Source organism: Buteo buteo, chromosome 18 (assembly GCF_964188355.1).
Source record: "Buteo buteo chromosome 18, bButBut1.hap1.1, whole genome shotgun sequence".
In the NCBI taxonomy this organism is placed as follows: domain Eukaryota; kingdom Metazoa; phylum Chordata; class Aves; order Accipitriformes; family Accipitridae; genus Buteo; species Buteo buteo.
Genome location: NC_134188.1, coordinates 20,802,718 through 20,815,223, shown reverse-complemented (window position 1 = coordinate 20,815,223; position 12,506 = coordinate 20,802,718). Strand labels below are relative to the sequence as shown.

General features: G+C 41.6%; 1 protein-coding gene across 2 annotated transcripts in view; it reads left to right on the top strand.

The window, feature by feature from the left end:
* Nucleotides 1-7,167, top strand: part of TYR (tyrosinase) — a 50,226-nt gene extending 43,059 nt beyond the window's left edge. For both annotated transcript variants that reach the window (XM_075050441.1, XM_075050440.1), the window contains exon 5: nt 6,688-7,167. In XM_075050441.1, coding sequence (XP_074906542.1) covers nt 6,688-6,911 — 224 coding nt within the window. In that variant the 3' untranslated portion in view covers nt 6,912-7,167. The remainder of the gene's footprint in view (nt 1-6,687) is intronic.
* Nucleotides 7,168-12,506: the final 5,339 nt, after the last annotated feature.

Genomic DNA, 12,506 nt, shown 5'->3' with positions numbered 1-12,506 from the left:
AGAGGTAAGGAAAGTAGTTCCTTAATTATTTTGAAAGATCAACACAAAGACTGAAATTCAACCTTGTTTAGAAAGCCCAGATAATCCTCAAATGTCTCTCAGCCCCTTGTTAATCTCACTGAGAAGAAGAGAGCTTAAGCTACTTCTTGTCCAAAGGGAAGAACTTGTTACAAACAGAAAATGGCTGGAATCTCAAAATGCAGATACAGACTTTTCTTAGTACTCTGATGTTTAAACCCAGACTTTTCTCCAGATAGGAATGCTGGATTCCTGTTCAGAGGAACATAGGAGTAAACAGGAACTTCTTAGTAGAGGACCTGAAGCAGAAAAGCCTGCCGACCCACCCTGAATGCTCCTGGGTACTCGAGGGAGAAGAAAAAAAAATATCTGTGACTGGCAGCCAGGAGTTATTATATAGACAGGAGGAGACAAATAGGAGACAAATACGAAAAAGTTACAAAGGAAGAAAAATAATCATAGTAGTCAAGATCGGGGTGGTCGAGAAGAGGCAGCATTTCTGCAGATCTTCCAAATGAGGAGGAAGAGGAAAGGCAGAGGAAGAGGAGGGGACAGAGTGAGGGGTGAGCACACAAGCCACGTCTTGTCTGCTTTTAAAGGAACTAGCTGGAGGAAAGCATCAAGGGCAGCGCTTCTGAGTTACAGCATCAGCGACTTGGTAGAGATGAAGCAAGACTACACAGAGCATGATAAGGCTCGTTACAAGAAATAAAACTTGGAAAGAATCCAATGACAAAATGGCATTTAATGCTAAATTATATTGTTGCTGTTCTCCAGAGGGAAAGCTGATACCTGGAGCTCTGCTTTCCACTGAAAAGCAAATCAGTGGTTTGTGTGGTTATTTTAATTGCAGCTTCATTTATTTTTATACGTACAACAGCCCCGAAGCAGAAGTGGTCACAGTGTGCCTGGAAATCCATCCCTCAGGAATCAAAGACACATGTCAGAGTCTAGTTACCAGGGAGCTGATCTGAGCAAAAACCGGAGCAGACACCCAGCTCTCCTTGACATGAGAACCGTGAACTGTAAAACTACCACAACCCACACGGCTTACTGGAAACGAACATTTGTTAGCATCAATAAAAAAGATTTGGAAGACTAACGGCACCACCTAGCAATAGCTGTCAAAACAATTTTCTATGGAAAGAGCTATTCCAAGCATTTACGTTTCAGGGCCTGGGCTAAGTCTTTTCTATTTATTTTTTTTTCCTTCCAGAAATAGGAACAGATAAATCCGTAGACACAGCCTTGACTTTTCCCCAGAAAATCTCCCTCTCTCAGTGGGAACAATCTGATGACCACTACATGCGTAGCCGGGTGATTCTCATTTTTTTTTGGAAAAGCAGGCAGCTACCCAATTATAAACCCAGGAATCTAACCATCAGTTGCAATTTTTGGACACCTTAACTAAGGATCTTTGACACCAAGGGCAAAGCAAGGGATAAGAGCGTTGTGATTACAACGTAGAAGGCCAGGTTGCTCACGGATGGGTTGCAGGAGGAGAGCTCAGATCCAGCGTCTGACTGCAACTCACTTCTCTTTCTGGCTCTTCAGCAATTTGGTTGCAAAATCACATCAGGCGAGTAGAAAATGTGGCAGCTGGCAAAAGCGGTACCACCATGGAGGTAGTCTGCTGAGTCTCCCAACTCAGGAGCACACACTGTTGGCCATAATGTGAAAGGGCAATGTTATTATGTATGTAAGAGCCCACGATAAAGTAGTGACACACACAATAAAATGTGGATGCTGGGAAAATAGAAAGCAATTAAAGGTGACAATACTTGAGAAATGCTACCTTGGAAAGTGGTTTGCATTTATGAATTAAATAAAAGATGAGAAGAGAGCATTTTGGTCCCTGGATTTTCTTCAGGCAGAGATAAGTAGGTGTAGATTAAGGTTAATTAAAACAGAGGAAGACAACCAAAGAAAACAGGATGCAAAAATATATTGCTCAGGAAGAAGAGTATGAGCAGATATTTTGCCAGTTATATAATGATGCTTAATGCAGGAACAGAAATATGGATTTTAAATACTGGGTTGGGTTTTTTTTCTTTCTCCTGGAAGCCATTCAGGGTAGGAAGTTACCTTTTGGTGAGTTATTAACACCCTAGTTACATATAGTGTGGTGATATCAGGTATCCTGTAGCCAAATTTCACCTCTTTTTTGAGAAATTTATATAAGAAAACTATGAAAGAGCAGTTATGAAGTGCAAGTGTTAGCTGAGGTTGTCAAACAAAAAGCAAACAGTATTGCTCTATAAATACACCCAAGAATATTTGATTTATCTCCTCTCAATGCTCCAGAGTAATCGATTTTTGCCAGTAATCCACTCTGCCGATGTGCCATCATTGCCAGCAAGCGGGCCGGACTCTGTAGCAATGTTACTACACAGAAGTAACAGGCAGAGAAAACTCTAACTAACTTCAGCGCTGAAAATTGAATTATAAAGCTGTTGACAGCTGTGCAGAAATGGTCTGATTCTGACTGTTTCTAGAGACAGCCACATGATGAAGAGTGAATCACAGTTTCCTGATTTACCCACTTTGGGCTGAAGGCAGAACTGAAAGGGAGCAGCTTGAATTTACACCAATAGACATTGTAGCTCTACCATAAACAACCCACTACCACCCATTGCACAGCATCTTTTGCAGTCCAAAGATAGTGCACTAGGGCTGACAGTCTTCTCCAGACTTTCTCTCCTTGTTGTCAGAAGACAACATTACAAAAGACTTTGCAAGCTGTTATAATGAGGAGACTCTGATGAAGTTTGTGGGAGCTGTGAACTTTCCATTACCGCAAAGACAAGTGATCCTGCCTTAAGACAGATGGAGGGACTCCACAACTGGAATCCCTCCCAGCTCATCTTCCTAGTTCTGATTGTGGAAGTCTCACTGGTATTTCCTTTGACCATCCAGAGGGACACAATCAGTGAAGCATGCACAAACAAGAAATGGCAGAAACTAAATAGAAAGAACTTGCTCACCAGGACAAGAAAAAATTTGCAAGCTTGATCTAAAAAGATATGTTTGTGCTGCATCAAGGTTTGCTTTAAAACCTGATGCCCATTAACTATCTGTGTTATGAATAGAGAAGCATGTCAAATGGAATAGCAAGGTTGCAAACATATCAGTGGGGCATATGGCAATAGATAAATAATAGAAAATTTTGTTTTGTTTATTTCTTGGCTAGCCAGAGTTTTTATTTTTAATTTGTGGAATTAACACTGGAAAGACTTTGCCATCCTGTAGTTTACATAGAAGGAATTTCTAAAATATATAAATACTTTTTAAAAAAAAATTAAATAGTAAGGGGGTTTTTTTCATCCTTGGAATCCATTATTTCAATAATGTAGTTTGACATTATCACAAAAGGAAAATCTCAGGATGCCCAATAACAGACTGGCCATAGCATGTTTATTCATCACTCATCATGGAAAGTCCACATTATTACCCTAAATATAGGAGACACACATTGTTTCACCTTAAAATTGCACTGTTGAGGTTTCCTACCCTCTCAATGACATTCAGCAACCCACACAAAATGGACTGCCTGGTATTTTTAAATTACATTAAAAAAGAACGATCTGATGTATGAAGAGTAAGAAATTATATGTTGCTGTTGCGTAGAGCTAACACTTTCTTTGAGAAGAAAGAGTATATCAAGAGTTGAATGCTAAGACCATGGCTGAGGTTAATCACTGCTATTTTCCTATCAGAAAGAGCAAGATGAGGAGATATTGTTGGTATTAGTCATTAATAGGAGGGTAGATACCAAGCACCAGCCCAACCTTGCTTCCTCTTGCTTTGTCATGAACCTATTGATTGAAAGGGCAGTTTTAATCGATATTCATGGCAGCTTCCAGGAAGGATTATCATTTGACTCTAAACACTGACAAAGTAGTAATGGAATTGGCATTGGTTAATGTCTCCCATAAGGCAGCTATATGTCATCGTCCCCACCACCACTCCGTTGACATTTTTCCCAGGTAGTCATCAGCAAACACAGTTGCTGCACTCCTGGGCCTTGCACAGTTAGAGATTCAAGAATGATGGTAAGAGAGACTTGAAATGCGAGTTTGCATGATTTTGGCTGGGCAGCCAGTCCAGTCATAGGTGTACTGTTGTGTTAGAGCCACAGACTAACAGATTATAGGTTGTCCTGGGGTGCTCCAGCCTCTGACACCCCAGAGTTGCCATGGAAACTTCATGACAGTGATGCCAAACACCTTTTGTGTAGCAAAAAGAAACAGGCAGTAGATGCCAGGAGGTGGCTTTTGGCTTTGAGCTAATTACAGAAGCTGTACAACTGAGGCTTAAAGCAAGAGAAGAGCATGTTTGACTGATTATTAGGACATAATAAAATAGCTTAATCCCTTCTGAAAGGGCCTGCCGTGAAATGTGACATCTCATCATCTCAAAGTCATGTTATGTTTTACTGGGAAGAAGATAGCTCAGACCTCCAATGAATATTGATGGAGAGAGAGATGGTTTAAGGACAAAGTACAAATTTAAGACATCACTTAGAAGACCCTCATATCCCAGATAAATTCTGCAAGGAAGACAACTATATGATATTTCTCTTTTTCCATAACATTAAAACAGTATAGAGTTCCTGTTATGTGTCAATCTTCTTTTCTCATACGCATAATCCAGTTTAAATAGCCAGATTGTTTCTAATTTAGACCTTTGCAATATAAGCATCAAAGAGTTGAGTTAAAAAGCATTGAAGTTACAAAGTCAAGCACACAAAGTTAAGAAATGCCAGCACTGGAGTTGTCTATATAGCCATAGTTCCCCCTCCGCGTCTACATGTATGCATTATCTTTAATTGCACACTACTTTTATCCCCAGACCCCTACCTCATTCACTACACAGCATAGACAGCATTCATTAAGAACAAGATATCCAGCTTGTTTTACTTTTGATTTTCATTTTCTCAGTTAAGCAGTGTGTAGCCTAATGTATGATTTATTGCACACTTTTAAAATGCTATCCTGAAGATGTTTCCTCTAACACTTTTCTTTGGTGCCGATTGCTATAGCAGCTGAGTCCTGCAGAAATATTAATTTACATTCACAATACAAAGGATTCAGTGAATGGTACTGTCCTCATTTGACAAATGAGAAATGAAGGATTAAAAAGATAATGTGCCTCATACTCAGAGGTTTGTGGAGTTCACTCTGAAACATCAAGAATCTAATTTCTTTGTAATTCTTAGTGTTATATAGCATTTATATGTTTAATGAGGTCAGAAGCAGAAGGCTGAACATGCAGACTCTTGCAAATACGATCTCAGAATACAAAGTTGGATTAACTGGAAAACAAGGACCAGAGAAATAGCAACCGAAGTGAAGCTCAGTTATAGGGACAAACAAACTATATTCAGCCTAAACTGGAATTACATCTCAGGAAGTGATTCAGACATCAAGTGCTAAGGACAGCTTAACCTTAAAGGTGCTGCAAACCAAAAACATATTTTCAGAGCATGGTGCACATAACAGCATATGCTCAGAAGCACCATGATCCAAGAAGATATATGGGATTACTTTTCTAGGCACTAGGGAAAATGCAGGATGGCAGGAAGACAATTATAGCCTTTGTGGGGGTATAGCACACTAAATATGGTTCAGTACATCTAAATCAGTCCAGATGAATGAAAGCTATTGAAAAACAAACCACCATAGGGGATCCCAGAGAAGTTGCCCAGAGAGGTGCTTTTTTTCCCCTGATAGCTAGTAATTACAGCTAGTAATTGTGAGATGTGGATTCCAAATCCTCCTTGGCATTGGACAGGTATTCCCATTTCTCAAATTTAAGACAACAGGTTGCTGGGTGCATTGGGAAGAGGTCACTTTCCAACCTCTATCATGAAGTGAGAGCCCTGTATGGCAGGGTTTTCATAACTCATTAAGCCATAGTGAGAAAAACAGACACACAGACACACACACTCACACCACAACCAGTGAGACGCTGTCCTGGATTCACCAAAGAAGGTGATTTCTTGTGAGTGACCCGAGAATAGTCTACTGCCTCTCCCCACACAAGAGCTATCAAATGAAACGAGCAGGTGGCAGGTCCAAAATTAATGAAAGGAATATTATTTTTTTCACCCGACATGTAGTTAAGGCAAGGATCTCCTTGCTGCAAGAAGTTGAGATAGAAGTTCTAAGAGCAGCTAGAAAAGCTGATGGAAGGGGAAAAAAATCCTCCAATAACTATTATATACAATGACACCACATCTGGATCAGGAAATCCCTGAGCTGCAAATTGTTGGAGGTTGGGTAAGTATTTTGTGAAAAGATCATAATAGGCTTGACCTGTTCTTAAACTCTTCCTAGTGCTCTGCTTTGGTTATTGTTGCCAACAGGATGCTGAGCTAGAGGACCTTTGGCCATACTGTATTGGACTTCTTAGTTATAGTCTTACAGTTTTGCCAAAACCATAAAGAGCACTGTTTCTGCCTTTAATATGAAGATTGACAAACAGACTATAAGGACTGAAGAGATTTGTTTAAAACTATTTGTGACCTTCAGACAAATTTCTACCAACATAGTTTCTTTTTTCAGTCAGCCTTCCTGTATTATCCATTATACAACCTCTATAAACTGACAGTACAATGCATCATGTAAAAGGACCTTTTTTTTCTTGTTTGTTTTTTTTTTTTCCTAGAACTTGATTCTTTCCAGGAGTTTTTAACACCCTACCTTGAGCAAGCCCGTCAGATCTGGGGTTGGTTGGTTGGAGCAGCTGTGATTGGAGGCATAGTTACTGCTGTGCTCACAGGGCTCATTCTGGCCTGCTGGAAGAAAAGAAGAGGAACTGCTTCAGAGATACAACCCTTGCTCACAGAAAGTGAAGATTACAACAATATGTGTTATCAGTCCAATTTCTAGAGGCCTCCAGTAACTCAGTGATGTTACTAAGGTGCTAATCAAGCATGCCGTGTTTGATTCATGTTTACAAATACCTTGATGAGGTGTGTTCGTAAGAAGGCTGGACAGTCTTGCTCCTCATGCCTCTTGTAACCTCCAGTGTGGCAGGATCTTACCAGATCCACTCCTACAAAAATCTTCCAGATCCAACGTAAGTTAACACATCACCCAAAGAACATCATGTATTTCTATGCTTGATTAAATAACGCTCCTATGAAACCAGACCGGCTCATGTGTTGGTGGCTTTAATGTATAATTCTCTGCTCTTTTATTTGCTCTTTTACAACTGTAGTCTCCAATCTCGCATTCCAATCCATGTGCTTGGTGCATGGATTTAGGGAGAGCTGCCTGACTGCACCATTGGTGCTACATTCACTGGTCTTGAATGTGAGAGCAGAAAGAGCCCTTTAGTTTAGTGAGCAAAATATGTGCTGTCTCTGAGTAGAGTGAATGATCCATAGGCACATTTTTCTTCTGGGACAGAAATGTTTTTGCTCAAGCTCCCGTAACGTCCTGTTCGTCCTTGATCGAATGCCATAAGCAGCAGAAAGCAGGCTCTCAGAAGCCACTTCTCACTTGTCTCAAATGCTCACGTAGTCATCTTCTACACCATTTTACATTCATCTGGGGAGCTGAGAAGTTTTTAGGAGATGAAACCTGGTCTTACCGTGTCCACCTCTGTTCCGTTTGACTTAATGATTACTCCTATTATGGTTGACTTTTGGTTGTTCAGTATGCATATATTCCATGCAGGTAACCCATACATATCAAAACAAGGTGTGGTGGGTTGACCTTGGCTGGCTGCTGGGTGCCCACCAAGCTGCTCTATCGCTCCCCTTCTCAGCTGGACAGGGAAGAAAGAATATTATGGAAGGCTCATGAGTTGAGATAAGGACAGGGAGATCACTCAGCAATTACTGTTACAGGCAAAAGAGACTTGACCTGGGGAAATTAATTTTATTTATGTTCTCCCAGAGGCACTACCACCGTCACTGATAGGCTCGGCCTCGGCCAGCGGTGGGTCTGTCTTGGAGCCGGCTGGCATTGGCTCTGTCAGACATTGGGGAACCTTCTAGCAGCTTCTCACAGAAACCATCCCTTCAGCCTCTCTGCTACCAAAACCTTGCCACACAAACCCAGTACATAAGGTATCTAATTACATGACGAGCCTTAACCAAAAAGAATCACTCCTATTTTGGGGATGGTGACTCCAACTGGCTTTTTATAGTTCCAAAGCTCATCTCCAGCCAAAAGCATAAATTCACAGCTGTCCCAAAATGATCTATACTGATAGTCTGGTTCAGAGGATTCCCATCACTTTTTGGTCTTCTTCTAAAAAATTAACAGAACAGGGCAAGGGCCATGCCTTTGGTGCTGGAGAGACCTGCTCGACTGATGGTGATGCTGCCATCTGGGTTTATTCCAGGTATTCGGGATGGTCTTGTGATTAAAGTGTCAGGTTCAGCCTTTGGGAACTGCAGACAAGGGCACCCTGAAGACTGCAAGGAGCCACAAGCAGGTTCGGGGTGGCTGTGAAAAGGCTGAGGGAGGAAAGGTGAGTGGGAAGGAAGGGAGAACACTACATCATTTGAAAACGGGGGAAACACGTACTTTGACCATTGGTCTGAGTGCTCTTTCCTAGTCAACAAATGTGATGGGATCTCTCAGATGAGGCATTTTCTCTCACAACTACCTCCAGTGAACATCCTCATGGAGCACTGAAAGGCATTATTTTGACAGTTTTCAACTGCCCAACTACTTGGATTCATTTCCATTTGCACTGCAATTGTCCTCTGAATAACAAAAATTACAGCTCTTTACAGAGCAGAAGAGACACAAAACATTAACGGGTTGGTACGTCTGTTGCGAAGGGTCCACCTAGAGCAGACGTTTCTATAGGAGATGTCCTTCTGTGATTTTCACATTAAAGTGTTAAAATCCCTCTCCTGCTATGGAAACCTGCTTTCAAGGAGCATACCAGGACTTTTGTAGTCTCCCAACTATCCTTGACTGAACAGCAGTAGTCACAAAACCAGGCAAAATGGAAGGTGGGAATAAAACGACCAGTGTATTCCACTAGTAATAGAAGGAAAGGTCTACCCCCTCAAATCCAACCATATCACATCCCCAGGAGCTAAGTGACCGACCAGTGCCTGCTGATCTGCTCCACTGGCCTGATTAAGGAAGATATGGGTTAAAATCACCTCCAGCTCAGCAAAGCGCAGGCCTTTTGCTGAAAGAAGCTGTTCTCCTACGTGAAAGACTCCGGTCTTAAATCCAAAAGAGTTGTCTCTTTTCCTATGGTTTCTGACTGATGATCTGAGATACTAGTAGATGAATGCTCTCCCGTATCTTAGAAAGTATTAAAAACAAACACAATGCATGGAATTTAAAATGTTTCTTGGCACTGAGGCATATGCAGGAGGAAAGGAATTATATTATAATAATATTTCAAGTGGTCAGTTCAGTCATTTAATTCATATTTTATATAACCCAGAATATTCTATTGGTAGAAATAAATACTAGCAGCAGAGGAAAAACACCCATATTTAAATTTTGACTTCATAAATGTTGATTGGTTTCTAAGTCAGATAAACACAAAGATTTTTATGCAGTCTATTTGAGGACTCCACTCAAATTCTACAACTAGTAACTATTTGTTTAATGCCTCTGGACTACTTCGACTAATTAAAAAGCAGAGGAAAAAACCTCTGATAGGCACACAGTGAAAAACACCCTTTGGTGCTCAGTGATTCTTCTAAAAAACTTGCTTGTTGCATTCAGTAACCATGGTTTGGCTAAAATATTTAAAACTATTATGTAATTCTTATTCTGCAAAATTCTTCTGAACAAATATGAAAAAGGTAACAGAAGAACTTTGAAATGGAAATCTTTGGGGACAGAGAAGGGTGGGATTCAAATAAAAAGTGCTTTTTATTCTGTAACTGTTCACAGAATCCTGAGTTGCATGATTGCCTGGGAATCCCAGTCTCCCTGCTCCCACTCGGCTCTACTGGGCAGATGGAGAGCTGGGAACACACAAACGATGGCAACCACGTCAAGTTGAGATATAAAGACCCTTTCAATCTATGGAGGGAGAGTGGAAATCCCACGAGCTCCCAGGGGCTTCCCAGGCAGAGAGGTGTCTCCTGCGGGAGTCTGGAGCTGGTATGCTTCCAGGGTCCCCAGTCCTGGACTTAGAACGTGACAGGCATATGTTGGAGTTGTGCACCTTAAAAATCCCAAATGTCCAGCTTTGAGACAGTCTGAATGGCTGTGGCTATCCGAGACAGGCTGCAGCAGAGCCATGATCCCTGGTTGGGTGGATGCCCTGGCAGGAAGGCAACTCTTGTGTTTCATTTGAAGTTTGTTGAAAAAAAATGCCTTTCTGCAAAATGTTTCAGTGTCAGTGAAGTGATATTATCCTTTGAAAAGTTGCTCTGATAGAAAAATTCCAACTATAACAAGCAAGTTTACCTCAGCCTTTGCAATATTCCATGGTGACAGCGTTTCATTTTCACATCAGTCAAGGTAATGTCACCCCCTTGCAAAGGACATGGCCAACAAGTCATTTCTGATTCAACTCCTCAGCTGTTGGTGTCTTCTGCACAGAAGATCTTCACCAATGTTCCCTCGGCCTCCCTCCTTTGGCCATGGCAAGTCACCATGCCTGGAAGGATGGAAGTGGAGGTTTTGTTCATCAGGTCTTCTAAATCCTCCTTTTTGCCAGCTCTTGATCATCCCTTCTTTCCCAAAAGCATGGAATACATAATTCATACCTTGTGACCACATGTATGACCTATTAATGAAAGTCTCTTTATGCTCTACTCAGATCATCTACCAACTCCTGGGCAAGACTTTTCCTTTCCCTTTCCCTTTCCTTCAGTGCAGAATCTAACAGTCTGTTTTCTTCCCCCCAGAAGTTTCATCACAAAGAACTTAACCTAGCTCTAACTGGTGAAAGGGAATTTGTATCCCCTTCATACTTGTAGGCATACCCCCAAGCATTTTTCCCCTTTAATTCCCACTCACCATATGACCTGGAGACCATGTCTGCTTTGAGAGGGAACAAAGAACAAACTGTTTCAAACAGCCAACATGACCTATGGCAGGGAATAAACAGTACAGTGTATATTAATCTTAGTAACTAGGACAAAAATAGATACAAGCCATACATGCTCCATCATTGTGGTGTTTCTGCTTAGACCACTGGCCTGATGACAGTTTGGAGTTAAAACTCTTCAGAATTGTATGTGACCGAGCACATGAAAACCCAACTGGTCCTGAGCAAGCTGTGTAGGTTCCTCCAGAGTGGGAAGTGAACTCCGCCGTCAGGTGGGGACTGACTGCACCAGTTTTGGGACAGGCAAAATTGTCCTGCGGACATGCCTAATCCTTCCCATTGACTTTTTGGGGAGCCTGCATGTTAGCTTGGACCAGCCACCTTGTTTTTGGATGGGTCAGAAAGAGGGAGAAGACTCTCTCAGCACCACGGCACTAAATGTTTTCTTGGCACACCTCACCTGCACCGACAGGAGACGTTGTGCTTTCTGTCTGCCGGCTACAAATGCAGTGGCACATCGTTTTTCTTCTCAGGGTCATGTTCAAGGTTGTGCTTACTCCTGTACTCAGACATATGTAAGTTAAGTGTTGAAGGACGTCTTTTCTTCATAGGTGCTTCCCTGAGATGGGAGCTGGAGTGCCTGCATTTATTTTTTTTTTTTAATTGGGAATAATGTAATGCCATGAAGCTGTGCTTGCCATGTAATCTCATTGAGACAGGGTGGGCAGAGTTTAAATGCAACCCTGCCTTTACCTTTTCATCTGTCTGGCCAAGGTGACTTGAAACAAGAAACTTCCCATCGGCATTAGGCAGTTGGATCAGGCTTGGGGAGTTCATTCTTACAGGATCAGTGCTGAAAATGGGGCATTACAGTGCTTGGTGCCATAAAATCTAGATCCTGTGTATGTAGACCATGCAATCACGTAAACCCTGACCCCAGTGGGCACTGAAGTTAGGCTCGTCTGAAAGTACTTGTTAGATGAGGATCCCACCAGCTTCAGCATCCAGGGATGTATTCGCAGCATCAGCACCATGTTGTTTCACATAATGAAACAAAAATACCATATGGCTGATGTTCAGAAATCTTCAGCAGGATACCCAGCAGCTTCAGTATAATGTACTCAGTATTGTATGTCTCTGGCCTTTGCAGGAGACTGTCACCTCTGTGAAGTCTTTCATTTTCTAGCCTGGTCTCTTTCTTCCCTGTACCGTTAAGAGACACATTTAGTCAAGGCAGGACAATGAGCAGCTGTCAGTCCTTTTCATTGTGTTCTCCCTCCCACATTTTCCCCAAATTTGTATTTTTAGCACCTGTCCTCTCCATTGAGTTAAATCTGTAATTCACCATCTGTGTATACATGTGTGAAGGGATGCCAGTCATTTTGAATCAGTCCCCATAGTGAGCTGAAAATTGGCAGCAATGAGACCTTGTCATTAAAAATGGCCTTTTACTATAATTTTTGTAATAAGCTCTGAATTAGATATGAAGTAGC